This window comes from Opisthorchis viverrini, assembly GCF_000715545.1.
Source record: "Opisthorchis viverrini unplaced genomic scaffold opera_v5_283, whole genome shotgun sequence".
NCBI classification, from domain to species: domain Eukaryota; kingdom Metazoa; phylum Platyhelminthes; class Trematoda; order Opisthorchiida; family Opisthorchiidae; genus Opisthorchis; species Opisthorchis viverrini.
In genome coordinates, this window is record NW_008751942.1 from 247,771 (window position 1) to 261,047 (window position 13,277).

Sequence of the window (13,277 nt, forward strand, 5' to 3'; positions counted from 1 at the left end):
CGCAGGCCCAAAATTTGCAATGAGTATTCGAGATGAGTGACAATGCGTAGAGTTATGAGTATAAGGGGCCGTTGTTGGTCATCGGATTGGGCTGCCGTGCATAGGCGAGGCCCCATAATCAGCGTCACACATACACACGGACACAGCAGTTGCGACGAATAATCAAGGTGAGTGACAATGGCTACCGTTATCAGGGCGACCGCTCTATGGCAGTCACCACCATATTTATAATAGGAGTGGTACCTGCAGCTAGCTCATGAGGCTGTATTGCCTGCAGGCTAGTTATGAATATCCGGGAAAGGGGATCATCCACAGAGATGGCCCTCTCGTCGCCACTGCGCAGTTCCAACTGTTGTCTAACAATGTTGTACTTAATGGAAGCTGAGATTCACGGAAAAGTTTATTGTGACCAGCCTGAAAAATTATCGCATATGTTAAAGCTTAGAATTGTGAAGCAGACAAACATCACTGACCAATTTTCCAGGGTGAGATTCGCATTAATGTTCTGTAGATATTATTTTATTCTCAGTGAACACCGAAGAACGCCAGAATATGCTCAAGCGCGAATCTAGTTTTATTTCTTGTAAACCTGAGAAAATTCGAGTCGGTGGTGGTTCACGACCCTGAAATTTACCTCACTTAAACAAAATGTTGCGAGCTACATGTCACCGGAAGTTGCAGACTGAATATCTAACTCCTCGGTAACGTCACAACTCGATAACTTTATGATTTAAGCGCTTCTAGGCAGGGGCCCATTTTCTCTCTTTGTGACCCTGCAGCTTGCTCAAGCGCCCAGGGGCACTCATGGCTAGCAATTTTTTTCAGTTTTAGTTCACGTCCACCGAACTAGTCATTGGACTAGTTTTACCTCTTCCCCGTTGTCCTTGTTTATTGTTCCCTCGATCGCACTGACGTTTCCAGTGAGAAGTGTCTCGTTGGTTTTCCCCTCCAGTTTTGTTGTCACCTGCAGCGTTCATGTGGTAACGACGTGATCGCGCCTCAATTGGCATGTTCCCCACAGGCTGGGGAAAAACTAGTATTATTTGTCGACCGCATTTGGTTCACGCGCCAGGTCCATCTGGCTGGGCCAACTTTAGTCCCGTAAGTTGCATAAGTAAGGGAACAATTTATTTCTCCACGAAGAATTCTCGACACAACTCAGACCTCGTTTGAGGACAAATATATCCGTCTGAAAATTTGGGCTATCATATACAACAGCTTGGGATTTCTGAGACTGCGTTCATACATCAACGCCGATTTCATTCGAATCCTTCTAATTGTTCAGCTCTCACTAGTGTTCGCCCTTCTGGCTGAATTTGTTATACCGTACATCTGAGGCCCTACAAACTCAGTTCATAGGCTTGCATGTCTACTGGTGTGTCAAGTGTTATTATGCCATCACAAACCAATCCACAGAGTTCTGATTTCCCACATTCAGCTCCATCTGTTTTCAACTCCCTGCTTTGTCTGATCTGACGTAGATTAACACACCCGACTCTTACGTAACAGCCAGTAAATTTTACAGAATATTGGTAGCTCGGATTGTACGGTCGGCGGTTATGTTCGCCGAGCTGGCCCGCTAGTTTGCTTGTTTTACCACTAATTGAGAGCGAAATGGTCAGTGGAGCATTGCAAATTTTGACAGGCGCTGAGAATGCCACCTCGATCGGCGATTAAACGTGTGAAACCTGGCCGACTAGGTCGACGGATAAAGTAAACACAATTACGCAAACACCTCAGTGTGGAGATGCGGCTTTCCTTCAATCGTTTTACGGTTGCTTACACAGATTTCGTCAGAGCTGGTTTATTGTCTGCATTCCGTTGTTGTCATGCGACCCACATTTTTCTGCAATCGGATTTAACCCGTAATAAGAACAGGTTTTTCAGGAATCGAAAATGCAGATGCCTTCAGCGAATGTTTATTAGGACAGGCATAGAACGCCCAACCGAAGATGCCTGAAGTTCGGATTACCGTACGGTGTAAGATGTTTACCATTATGCTGAGTGTGGTGACCCACCAAAGGCTACAGAGACTGAAGTTGGTTTCTTCAAATTTTTCATCCACGAAGTCACAGTCCGCTCGTAGATCAACGAAGAGCTAACAATTGGTCAAATTTGGGTGTCGGCTTACATACTGACTGCATTTGAAGACCACCGATCGCTGTCTACAGTACGGTTGCCTTGCTTGCGTTGATTTCGTCGGTTACTCTCGTCTGTCTGAGCTGGGCCGTAGAGCCAGAATTCCGCGTCTTTCAGCTAAACCGGTTTGCCTAATCAGCTCTCAAGAAGAGTGCCGACCGGTCGCGGGAAAAGTATTTCAATATTACAGAATGCTACTGTAAGGGACCCTTGAAACAGAGTATCCAGTTGGTTGCATGCCTTTGAGTACAAGCGTGACGAGTGAAACATGGGACTTCCCTCAAGACGACCTCCATTTCGACGAACTCCCACAAAATACAATTAAAGTTACCCTTTCCAAATCACTTTTTACGCCTCAAACTACCAAGATCATATAGCAGGACCGTGGAATTAGAAGGCAACACAGAACCTAAGGTGAGACCGGTGCTATACAAGCTGACGAGACCACCGATTAACATTGACCCGAAGTAGTCTTCAGGAAATCGACTGAGTTCACCACTGAAGACAAACTCTGGTTTCGACCATTCAATTACCAAAGCACTAAATACAATACTGCAAACAAGGAATGACCGAACCCAAATGCCACCGAGCCAGTAAGATAGTGAACTAATCAGGCGCGAAGACATGAACATACAATAAAGTATGCAAAATGCGGCGCACTATGCCGTTTGTAATCTGACAATGACGTCTCTCAATCGGTGAACTGAAAATCCTCTGAAGCGAAGCGCTTTTCGGTTGATTGTTGGGAACACAAGCACGATCTTCCAAAACCCAGGAAAGATAATGGCCAATAACATTTCGGGTCGACACACAACCCGCGATGTTTTTCGTGGATAGATGAAGATGCTTAGGATCACATATATATGAACGAATAAACAGGCGACGAAGGCACTGCAAATTGGGGTGTAATGAAGCACAGCCTTCTCAGCATTTCGAAAAATATGACTGAATTTTGGCGGTCAGATGTGGAGATAGCTCAGGGGAAAGGTCCTCGGATCATGAGTGGATCGGGTATGTGCAAACCATCAGGCACCGTCCCGATAAATAGCGACAGGTAGTCCTTACAGCAGTTTATCCCTCAAAGAAATAATAATCTACATAGCATCTAATCGTACAACAGCACCAAAAGATGCAATCGTTCAGGAACTAGTCATGGAAAAAAGAGTACTGTATGCAGGACAAAATAAATCGGCAGATCCTCAAACTTTCAAATTCGTCCCCCTTCTGCCTCAGATAAGTGTTCGTAGAGCGGACCTTGCGTTTCGACTCAGTCAACGGCTCGGTATCCTCAAAACCGGTGAGGTGCATGACAGAACTTTCTTACATGGGAGGGGAACCTAGGGACCGAAGCAGCTGGACTGTGTGCCACTACATCCATGTCACAATTACTGCCATTCGACTATATGACACCTGACATTCTAACCCCATGTCCAGAAGTAATGGAACACTAGGTCAGTCGTAGCTTACCACAAAAATGTATATCGGACTCAAAAGAAAGTTACGAACCTAGCAAACATATTTTTCGGATAGTCGAAAATCCGGAATTATCCTGAGGTTCACGAAAAATCCCAACATCGAACAGACAAGTTTAGTCTGTTTCCCCATTACACAGAAAGTCTTACGCTGTAAGGAAGTTTGGGGTTTGTGAATAGAATCAATCGACTGTAATCTATTCCAGATATCGTGCTCTACTCGTTGGAACTGATGTCCGCCGTTGCTGGATCCGTAATTGCATGCACATTTTCGACCACACAAATGAAAATTACCTGAGAAATACCACCAATTTAATGGACCAATTGATAATTCTCTCAGTTTCTATTACAAAATAGGCAGCTTAGCAGAAGGGTGGTCATCTGGTCGAACAAACAACAATTAATCACAACAGCCGTGGTCGCTCGTTTATCAAACCAGAATGTTCAAGAAAACAGAGAGACCGTTACCATCAGAAAGCGCGCAGTCATTCGGCAATATGGACACACCTTGGAAACAGGTAAATGCATAACTTTCGAGATGAAGGGGCGGATGTAGTATGGGAAGAGAAAATGGAAAATAATGTTAGAATCTTGAACCACATTTACCAATAATATCACAAAGACCCTCGCACGGTTACAAAAGCACCTCTGGTGTCATCCGAAAAAGGACGAGAATTGCGGTGCTTTTCAGAAACAACTAGAACCACGAGGTTTGGCAAATAGGTTGTCAGCAGCAATATCCAGATTTAAAAAATGCGATCACTAATATTCGAGGCATCCTGTTCAGGTGGAAGACCCCGATACCGATAACCCGCATTAACTCCTTGATGTACTGCAAGTGCAGCTGGAACACCAGCTGCACCTGGATGGCGGCGTCCTGCAAAATTCTGACCGGGATGCGCACCACGGAAATTGTTTCCGGCTACCAAATGACGGTTTCGATTTAGTTGTCCCGAGTATTCCAGGTAACAGTTTCCGTTCTTTGACAGAAAACTCAAGTCAGACGGAGGTGGGTTTTCATGGAAGAAATCATGTGAAAGAGCCTGCTCAGCATCAAACCGTTTCGATGGATCCAGAATAAGCAATTTGTCAATCAAATCCACTGCCGATGGACAGGGTATCTGCGGAGTGAGTTTTTCTCGGACGTGACGCTTAACATCTCTAGGTAGTTTGGACTTCTGGAATGCTTCAAGGTTCTTGACAGCCGGCCAAATATCTGTCGTGATCGACCCACATAGCTGGATAATCAGGTTGAGTTGAGCAAGCTCGTTGTCGCCCTGTAGAGTAATATGAACAGAATAGAACTGGTAATTCACGTTGCCGTCTGCGAAGACGGTACAACAATACACAGGCTATGAAGGTAAGAGATTGGAAATTCACGTTCTACCATTTAAACTTATGGATAAAACATGTGTTGGGAGTGATACTGCGTCGAACTGAAATCAGGAAACCTTACCAGCTTGTAGCGTCCTACCAATGAACGACCATGGGAGGGAACCATATAATGGCATTGAAACACATCAGGCTTGAAACAGGGGCCTCACTGAAGACATCGAGTTGCATCACAAGTGCCCTGCTATCCTGCTCCTGCTGTTGCGACAAGTATATAAGAAGTCATGAAAGATTCGTAACATGGGTTCATGTTGGGCACTTGTACAGTGCGTTATGAAGCAAAACCATCACTACCTTCCTCTTCCGAAGTTGTCCTCGGGATGGATATGGCTTAGAACCGATGCCTTGCGAAAGACACCTCAAGCATTTCCCCTAGAAGACCACTTTGATGTCTCCGGGGTGTTAATTTCCCTTACCAACCAAAACCAACATGTAAACCTTGTGTATAAAACTCCGACAGTATGGATAGTCAGCAAACCAAGTTGGAGAAATTCTTTGTCCCACGGCAGTAGGGCGTTCTCAGTGCCTCATTCTACTGCATAAAAAGAGTGTAAGACGCTGAACTTCGTGCCAATAAACGAAGTGCTATTCCAGGAAAGCGCTCATTAACTCACCATGTTCTGTAAAGAGACTACCATGTGCTAACTACGTGAAAGTTCTAATGAATTTTCCTGTTTCAAGATGTCACCCATACGGTTTACAGAGAAGATCAGTTTTGGATGAAAACGGTGATGATATTTTGATGAAAAAGAGATCAACAGCAGTAGGGTCAGCCTACTGCCCAATCAGGTCTCAGTGTGGCATCCAGGGTAAGGTAACAAGATGCTCGTGGAAATCGGACGATGCAGTTGATCTGAACTAACAGTCTGAATCCACGGTGGCAGTCGGTGTGCAACTGGCATCTAAAGATAACGTGATAGTCTTAGTCTGTGAAGACGTGGGTGGTGTAGCCCGTCAGATTTCGGAGTACTGAAACAATGTACATAAGTCACTAAGCATTGCACAACAGTATAATCACCAGTAATCACCTGCTGGGTCTGGGAATCAAACAAGCTGAATCTGCAGGGACTGCTACCGTTTTGTGCTAGTAGCATTGGATTACTTGACCACCAGCGAACACACGGTGATCCGTCGGCGAAACTTTCAGATAGCTAAGTCCACAGAGGTGCTAGAACAAACTCTCAATGATCATCATGTGGACAGAATCAAGTTGAATCATGGCTAACTACAGAACGTCATGAATACTCACTTTGGTTTGAGCCTACTAGTAATAAAAACCCCGGTCTACCAAATCGGACACCACTGAATTCAACTATTAGGCTGCTTATCTGCTTATTTCGGACTAGTTAGCCCACAATTGTGCCAGAGATGACAGCCTGTGACCATCGTCTTACAGACCTAGCTGAATTATGGCTAGAACTATGACTAGAATGCATTACCTGAGTGATGCAGGAGACCAGATCAGCCTTTGCATGTACATACACTTGTTCACTTGCATCCACTTGGACTGACAGTTATGGGTTGCAAGTTATGCCTGCTGGTGGCATTAGAACTCCCTCCTTCTGTTAACCCTGCGGTCTTATTTCTCCGGGTGAATGCATATGCGGATGAGCCCAAACTTGATTTGGCACCAGTGTGCGCGGGAGTTCACTGGCGTAGTTCGATGTGATAAGCTAAACTGGAAACGGATACCAGCTTAGTATAGCATATACAACTGTAATATGACATCAAGTTGCCAAATACTCGGAGAATGCGGAGTCAAGTGGTACCAATCCCTTTGAATTCTGCCTATACGAGTCTTGGAAAAGTCCAGTCATGACCAACTCAAGCTTGTAGGTTGATCCCGCATAGTACCGTTTTTAGGGGCACAACCAGAATGCCAAACGCGATATCACGGTGCGTGCGGATTCTAACAGATTAACTTCAGTTCACTGCACGGTTAGTAGACCAAAAGCGATCGGTTTGGGTGGAAGGAAGCATATGGCAGGCTCCATGCAGAGGCAAGTCAGCCAAGCAGCACTAGCTGATTCATCCTTACGCTCATTAAAATTCGGTGCAGTACAAGCATTGTTAATACAGCTTCAAACAGCCTAATGCATCATCTTACGGTTACATACCGGCTAGTTTGGAAGAACTTTTTAGAGAAACTTATGTCCGTACTGCAATGGTAGACGCCTGCCTGCTTGGAAGCCAAAGGCAATGGATTATGCAACACTATGGGCACAAAACTACTGAAAACTTTTGAAGCAATGCTTGTACGCTCAGTACTTGAAAACATGAGATGACAATCCTGCGTGCCCAACGGGGGAACAGATTGTTAAAACCAATGTAGAGCAAGACCAATCCAAGGAAAGCGAACGGCAGTTCACCCTTAAAATCACATCCACTCGGCAACAGCGCATGAAAGAGGTATTGTGTATTCTCATCTATTCCAAGAATTTCACCAAATTTGAGAAAGAATGAATGTACGTGTCGCCAAACCCCCTAAACAAACCGACTAACGATAAAAACATCTGTTTTTTATTTGCACGATGACGGTACCCGGTTATGTTCCTGGCATATCAGTAAAACGGCTCCTTAATTTACATCCCCTTACATCAGTCGTGGTCTAACCTAACTTTAGGTAAAAATTTTGAAAAATTACGGATCTTGAATAAGACGCTCAGAAGAGGAGCGCAATTTTTGCTGGTTCCCAGGGTTGACACTTTTTAGGGTAGTGTGTTTCATTTTTCGACATGGGCGAATGGGTGATTCTAAGGATAAAATTATTCCCGGTGAGAATCAAGCGTTCAGGTTGATTAAAGAAGGCAGTTGGACAGTATGACACCGGAAGCGGTACTAGCAGAACACGCTTTGCTAACTCATACAGTGGTTAGCCTCTCTTCACACCACATAACAGAACACGTCTAGTGACGGGAACAAAAAAGTGGCTTCTTAATCAAATATGCCGAAGTTCATAATCCATAAAACCGTAAAGCAATGGATTGGTAAGATGAGTTGCTTCACCAAACACAATCTCCAAAGAATGGGAGACATAAATGATTCGTACGACAGACAAAAAATCCATGGAGTTCGAAACATCCAACCTTTCGAGTACAAGCCGGTAAGAGAGTAATCCTGAAGCAGTAAACCTGTCGGCTGGATAATGAGATTGTTGTGAGCGATCCTCCTAAAATAATGATACTACTCATTCGGAAGGACACACAACATATTTACAAACATTCTCGTTTCCTGAATTAATAGTGGTGAAGACATACTCGGATGCAAAGGGTACGGCTGTTCGACCGTACAGGATGGTGAGAGGTAAGGCGCAAACTAGGATACGTTCAAAGAGCAATCATCCTGAGAAACGCCAGAATACCATTTACCAATCGGTCTTCCAACCAACAAACTTTACCTGCAAATATCCTTTGGTCTCACTAAGTTGAACTTAACTGGAATTCTGGATGTCTTATAGGAATGAATAAGGACGACGCCAAACAACCCCTCATGAAACTGACAGTCCAATAGAACGAGAAAATCCCGATCAGAATAACGCGCGCTGAAACGCTTACTTGCATTATGGGGTATCTCGTCCATAATTCAGCCATAATGCAACCCGCGCCCCACAAATCCACGGGTTTGCCATAATATCGATCATTCAGTAAGATTTCCGGTGGGCGGTACCAGAGAGTAACGACACGGCCGGTGTATCGAGATGGCCGATCCGGACGTACTGGGGCAACTGTGAGCCTAGCTAGACCAAAGTCAGCGATTTTGAGCACACCCTTGGCATCAATAAGGATATTTGAAGTCTTGAGATCGCGGTGCAGAACATTATTCCTGAGGAGAGAAAAAAGAAGCCGTGGATAAACTGCAGCATGCTAACGTATTGCACGACTCAGCGGGAAAATAAGGATGGATTACCTCAAGTCCAGAGATAACCCAATAACTCCATCCGAACATTATTGTTGTTTCCACTGGCTTCAGACTATTGTCGGCTGGCCAGTGCGTATCATATTTGGTTGTGAAGATGGAAACACAACAAGCGAGTACGAGGGAATGTGACAAGAAGCCACTCAATTTCGCTTGAATGACAACGTACATAGTGGTTTCACGTTTGACCTGGGAGTGGTCTATTTAGCAGGAGAGCGTTGGTTAGGCTTGCTTGTTTGTGTAGCCCGGGTGTCTACAGCCTAATAAAGTTGGTCAGGCTGTTTTCAGGGAGTTTGCACTAGCTGGACGGGTGGTGAGGGGTTGACGTTAAAAGCTATGTTCATATCCACTCTGTGGGCTGTATCGATTAGGTTGGGCATTGCCTACCTTTTAAGCACTGTTACCAGCTACATGTTTGTGGATTCAAGTGGAAGGCTAACCCCCAATACAAATGGCATAGGCGTTAATACGCGTGCGAAGGAGTAAAACAAGCATGAAATGAACATCAGTATTGTTCAGTGGAATTACTGGATGACTGGCGCTGTTAAGGGAATGTGGATAGCTCGGGTGTTGGGTGTAAACTGAAAAAACTTCACATCAAGAGTGTGAAAAGTATCCTCGTTAGTATCGTCAGTCCGTCCCTCGACGGCCACTGGTGGAAGGCTCCGCAGTAGGGAGTTTGGTCAGCAAACCCCTGAGGGTAACCATTATTTCGGAGTATGTTGTTCAAGCAGCCTCTTCCTAGCTCTCGACGCTGGGCACCTAGCTAGGTGTTATCTGTAAAGGAAAGAAACCAAGCTAGAGAAGTCGGTATACCCAGCACACCAAGTCCTCTTTCTACTGCAAAAACCCATCTGATGTGACTTGGAAGCATGCCGAATGAATGGTGAGTTTCATTAACCGATGAACGCCATGAAATCCTTCAGCCAAGTTTTCAAGATCATAAAGCTCGTCCGTTATACGGAAAGCATCCTTCAAATAACGCGAGTAATAATCGAGACCAACTGGACCCAGTCCTTTACAAATTCTTTAGTGATGTGCTCCTCGAAATTTCTCCGCTTGTCTTTGAAACTTCGGTGATCGAAATGCTCCCGCGTGTTCACTCACGGACACTGAGCATGCAGACGACATTATTTTCATGGCTTCATTCCTTTGTAGGCTCAAATGATTTAAAAAATCTCAGTAATTTTACCACACGGTTCGGTACTACTCCGAGATCAAGCAGGTTAAAAACCCAAGCCTCAAGCTTCCAAATCAGTCAGTCTATGTAATACAGTTTTACACATGAGGTTCAAATAATGGGCTGCAAACGAGACTACATCTTGAGTCTAGAAGGCCAGGGCAGATTTTACAGTCAACCGCCGCCTATGGTACCGAAGTGACTTGAGTTTGTCAATGGTACTGCGACCGTGCGAAACATTATTTTGTGGGTGATCTACACGCAGGGAATGTATGGAAACCCCCGTTATCTGACCGTCAGTGTCTCCGGACCATCAGGCGATTCTGGTGAGAAAGTCGGATTAGCAATGGTGAGGTGGGCGAGATGGTTTTAAGGAACTCCCTCACGAGGGATGTGCTATTCATCCTCTGTAGATTGAGCCGACACGTCACATGACAGAACCATCTACCTCACGGAACCATTTTCGCTCACCCTTGAGCTGAATTGAAGTGACGGAGAAGTGGATGGTCTAGGAAGTGGCAACGAAGTATGAAAACGCTAACCAGGTAAACTGTCAAAGACATCCCAGGATTCGTGTCAAACGCGGGCACATACATAGAGGGAATTTTGGTGGCCGGTTGTCAGTATATGGGACCACTGCGTTGTGCGTCCAATGAGCGCATTCATTTAACTACACTCCAACAATAAACTGGTATTTTTTCTGCTTTGTGTGGCGTCTGAAACATATACATCTGAATCCACCATCCGACTATTCAAAAATCGTAAATTTAGCGATGAGTAAACAGTAAACGAAATAGTCCAACAAAGTGAGCTACTGATATGTTGACCTTCGGGAACTTACTTGTGCAGAAAGTACAACCCTGTGAACAGCTGCTTCATAATGCTTTTCTTGTCGGCAAGGCTGAATTCGATCTTGTGAGTCAGTAATCCTGCCAAGTCGTGTTCACAAATATCGAACAACAGATAGAATTCGTATCTATAATTGCTTGATGGGCTTGCTGTGCAGATGAAGTCGGTAGTAAACAAATACCTCTTTTGTGACAAACTCCACGAAGTGAAACGACATTTTCGTGAGACAAGGAACTAAGGATACGGATCTCCCTGAGAGCGGTCACCGGAAACTGGAAAGAAAATGAGCACTGTGCAGAAGGCAACATACGCCCTCGGTTTCCTGTTCAGTCTTGAGGCGTTTTAGAGCGAAATGCTCTTTCGTCAACTTATGTCTAACCTTAAAAACCTCACCGAAGGTGCCTTGACCGATTTTCTGCAAGCGCTCATAATCATCAGCAACCATCGTCGTGGCCTTCTTCTCCAACTCTCGGTCAATGTATTTAAGCACATCGGTGTGATCAGCCTCCAGTTCTTTTAACAACAAGTCCAATTCACATTCGTCCATGGAAAGGCACAGACATTACAAAAGCCAAAAAGCGACTGGCTTATCCGGTGACCGTTGACAAAGATCTGTCTGAAATAGAACACAAAACGAGCTTCTGGTTGCGGATTAGGCATACCAATCACGAAAGACATCTACCAAAAACAACTGCTAAGTGCCAAACCATCAACTACCGAGACCGGTGTTGTCCTTCGGGCCTCCTTTGAAGTAGTGGAATGTGTAAAAGGGACAGTCTGGGATTTCGCAGAATAATGTGAAAGGTGTGGAAGGCTTGGATGCTTTTCGTGCATTCCGCCCTCCACAACGGGGTATTCAGTTGGTTGGGTGCACTTCAAGGTACGTTGGATAACCGATGTCAGCGGTTTTCGTGTTCTCGGTATCTGAATAGATTACTTTATCGGGCGTTTGCAGGTGTGGACATCTCGAAATAATTGTGAGGGCTAGCGCCAGGGCTCTTCTACCCCTGCATTGATCCACATAAGATCTTAAAGATAAGTTAATAAACTTGACGTCGATGCAGAATTGAAGATTCAGTATCAACACGGGTGCTTCCGCTTGTGATGACGACACGACAGGAAAGCCCGACAGAAAAGTTCTTCCAGAGAAACCTTGGCAACTGTCATATGAATCCAGTATCAGGAAGCGTTTTAAAGTCAAAGTGCGTATGTGGGAGGAGTATTCAAGGTGGGCATCTAGAACCACTTTGCATGGGTCCGGTCATTCAAGGCAACTTGCAGAAGTTTAAAATGTGAGCAGTAGAAGACTAGAGAGTAGCTTGATGACCTGTGTAATAATACTGATACCCTACCAACCATTTTTTGTTTTCGCCATCAAAAACAACAGGAGGTTCAGCTACTGTACAACCACGCCGTTTCTAATCAAGTCTAGATGCAGGTACCTGAGGTGACGCGCCACTGAAAACCACTTGCTTGGTTTGTCGGGGTAAGTATGCCATCTCATACCCGGCTTTCCACTCACTATGTTAAATTGTGCTGCCTTATTGTTTACTAAATTTATTATAAGGGTATAGCATGTGAAGATAGTCCAAAAATTAGGGAGTCCCATGCGGTTAACCAGATGGTTCTGGCTTGGGCTACCTGTATGTTCCTTCAGTTTTTACTTGCATGATCTCGACTGACCACCTACATAAGGCATCCTGTTCTGTGTGGCGAATGATGCGGGTTAACTAGATCGCATCCAAGCCCGAAACGCGCATTACACAACTGGGACGACCGTCAAAGATTGCGTTCGGACAGATGATGTGCATGAACGCACATTGACCCTCTGCGGAGCAGACTACGCAATCTCATTACATATCTACCTTCAGTAGGGTTGATGGCACGGTCTACTAAGCTCCTTACGATAAGATGTCAATATGTTCTGGAGCAACTCGGCCTATGAGTTACATTTGGTGTCTCATGAGAAAACTTGGTGACATGTGTCACCAGGTTGCCAATGTTTTGCTTTAGGAACCTGATGGTAGATGGACATCTGTCATCATCTCACCATGAAAATCGTGTCGGGATGTGCAATATCTGGGGTGCCATGGATTGTTTAGTCTGTTAGGATAAGTACAGAAGCCACAATCGCACTGCCGGTGCGTAGAGTTATGGTTCCTGTGTGAACCCCGTTGAAATAAACATGTTCACTATTACGTGGACGTGCACCACTGCCCTTCAACTCGAGAAGCCGGGCCAATTAAAAGCAACCCAACGGTTTGATCCTACCTGTATAAGTTGCTGACCAATGATCGGAATAATACTAATACTAAAAGTGTTCGGCCAAT

At 44.9% G+C, this 13,277-nt stretch overlaps 1 protein-coding gene across 1 annotated transcript; it reads right to left on the reverse strand.

The window, feature by feature from the left end:
* Positions 1-3,941: 3,941 nt before the first annotated feature.
* Positions 3,942-11,494, reverse strand: T265_09542 (hypothetical protein; the record flags this gene model as incomplete). Its single annotated transcript, XM_009175644.1, has 5 exons — positions 3,942-4,888; positions 8,558-8,825; positions 10,940-11,096; positions 11,129-11,219; positions 11,258-11,494. 5 exons carry the CDS (start codon positions 11,492-11,494, stop codon positions 4,358-4,360), a joined length of 1,284 nt encoding a protein of 427 aa, XP_009173908.1.
* Positions 11,495-13,277: the final 1,783 nt, after the last annotated feature.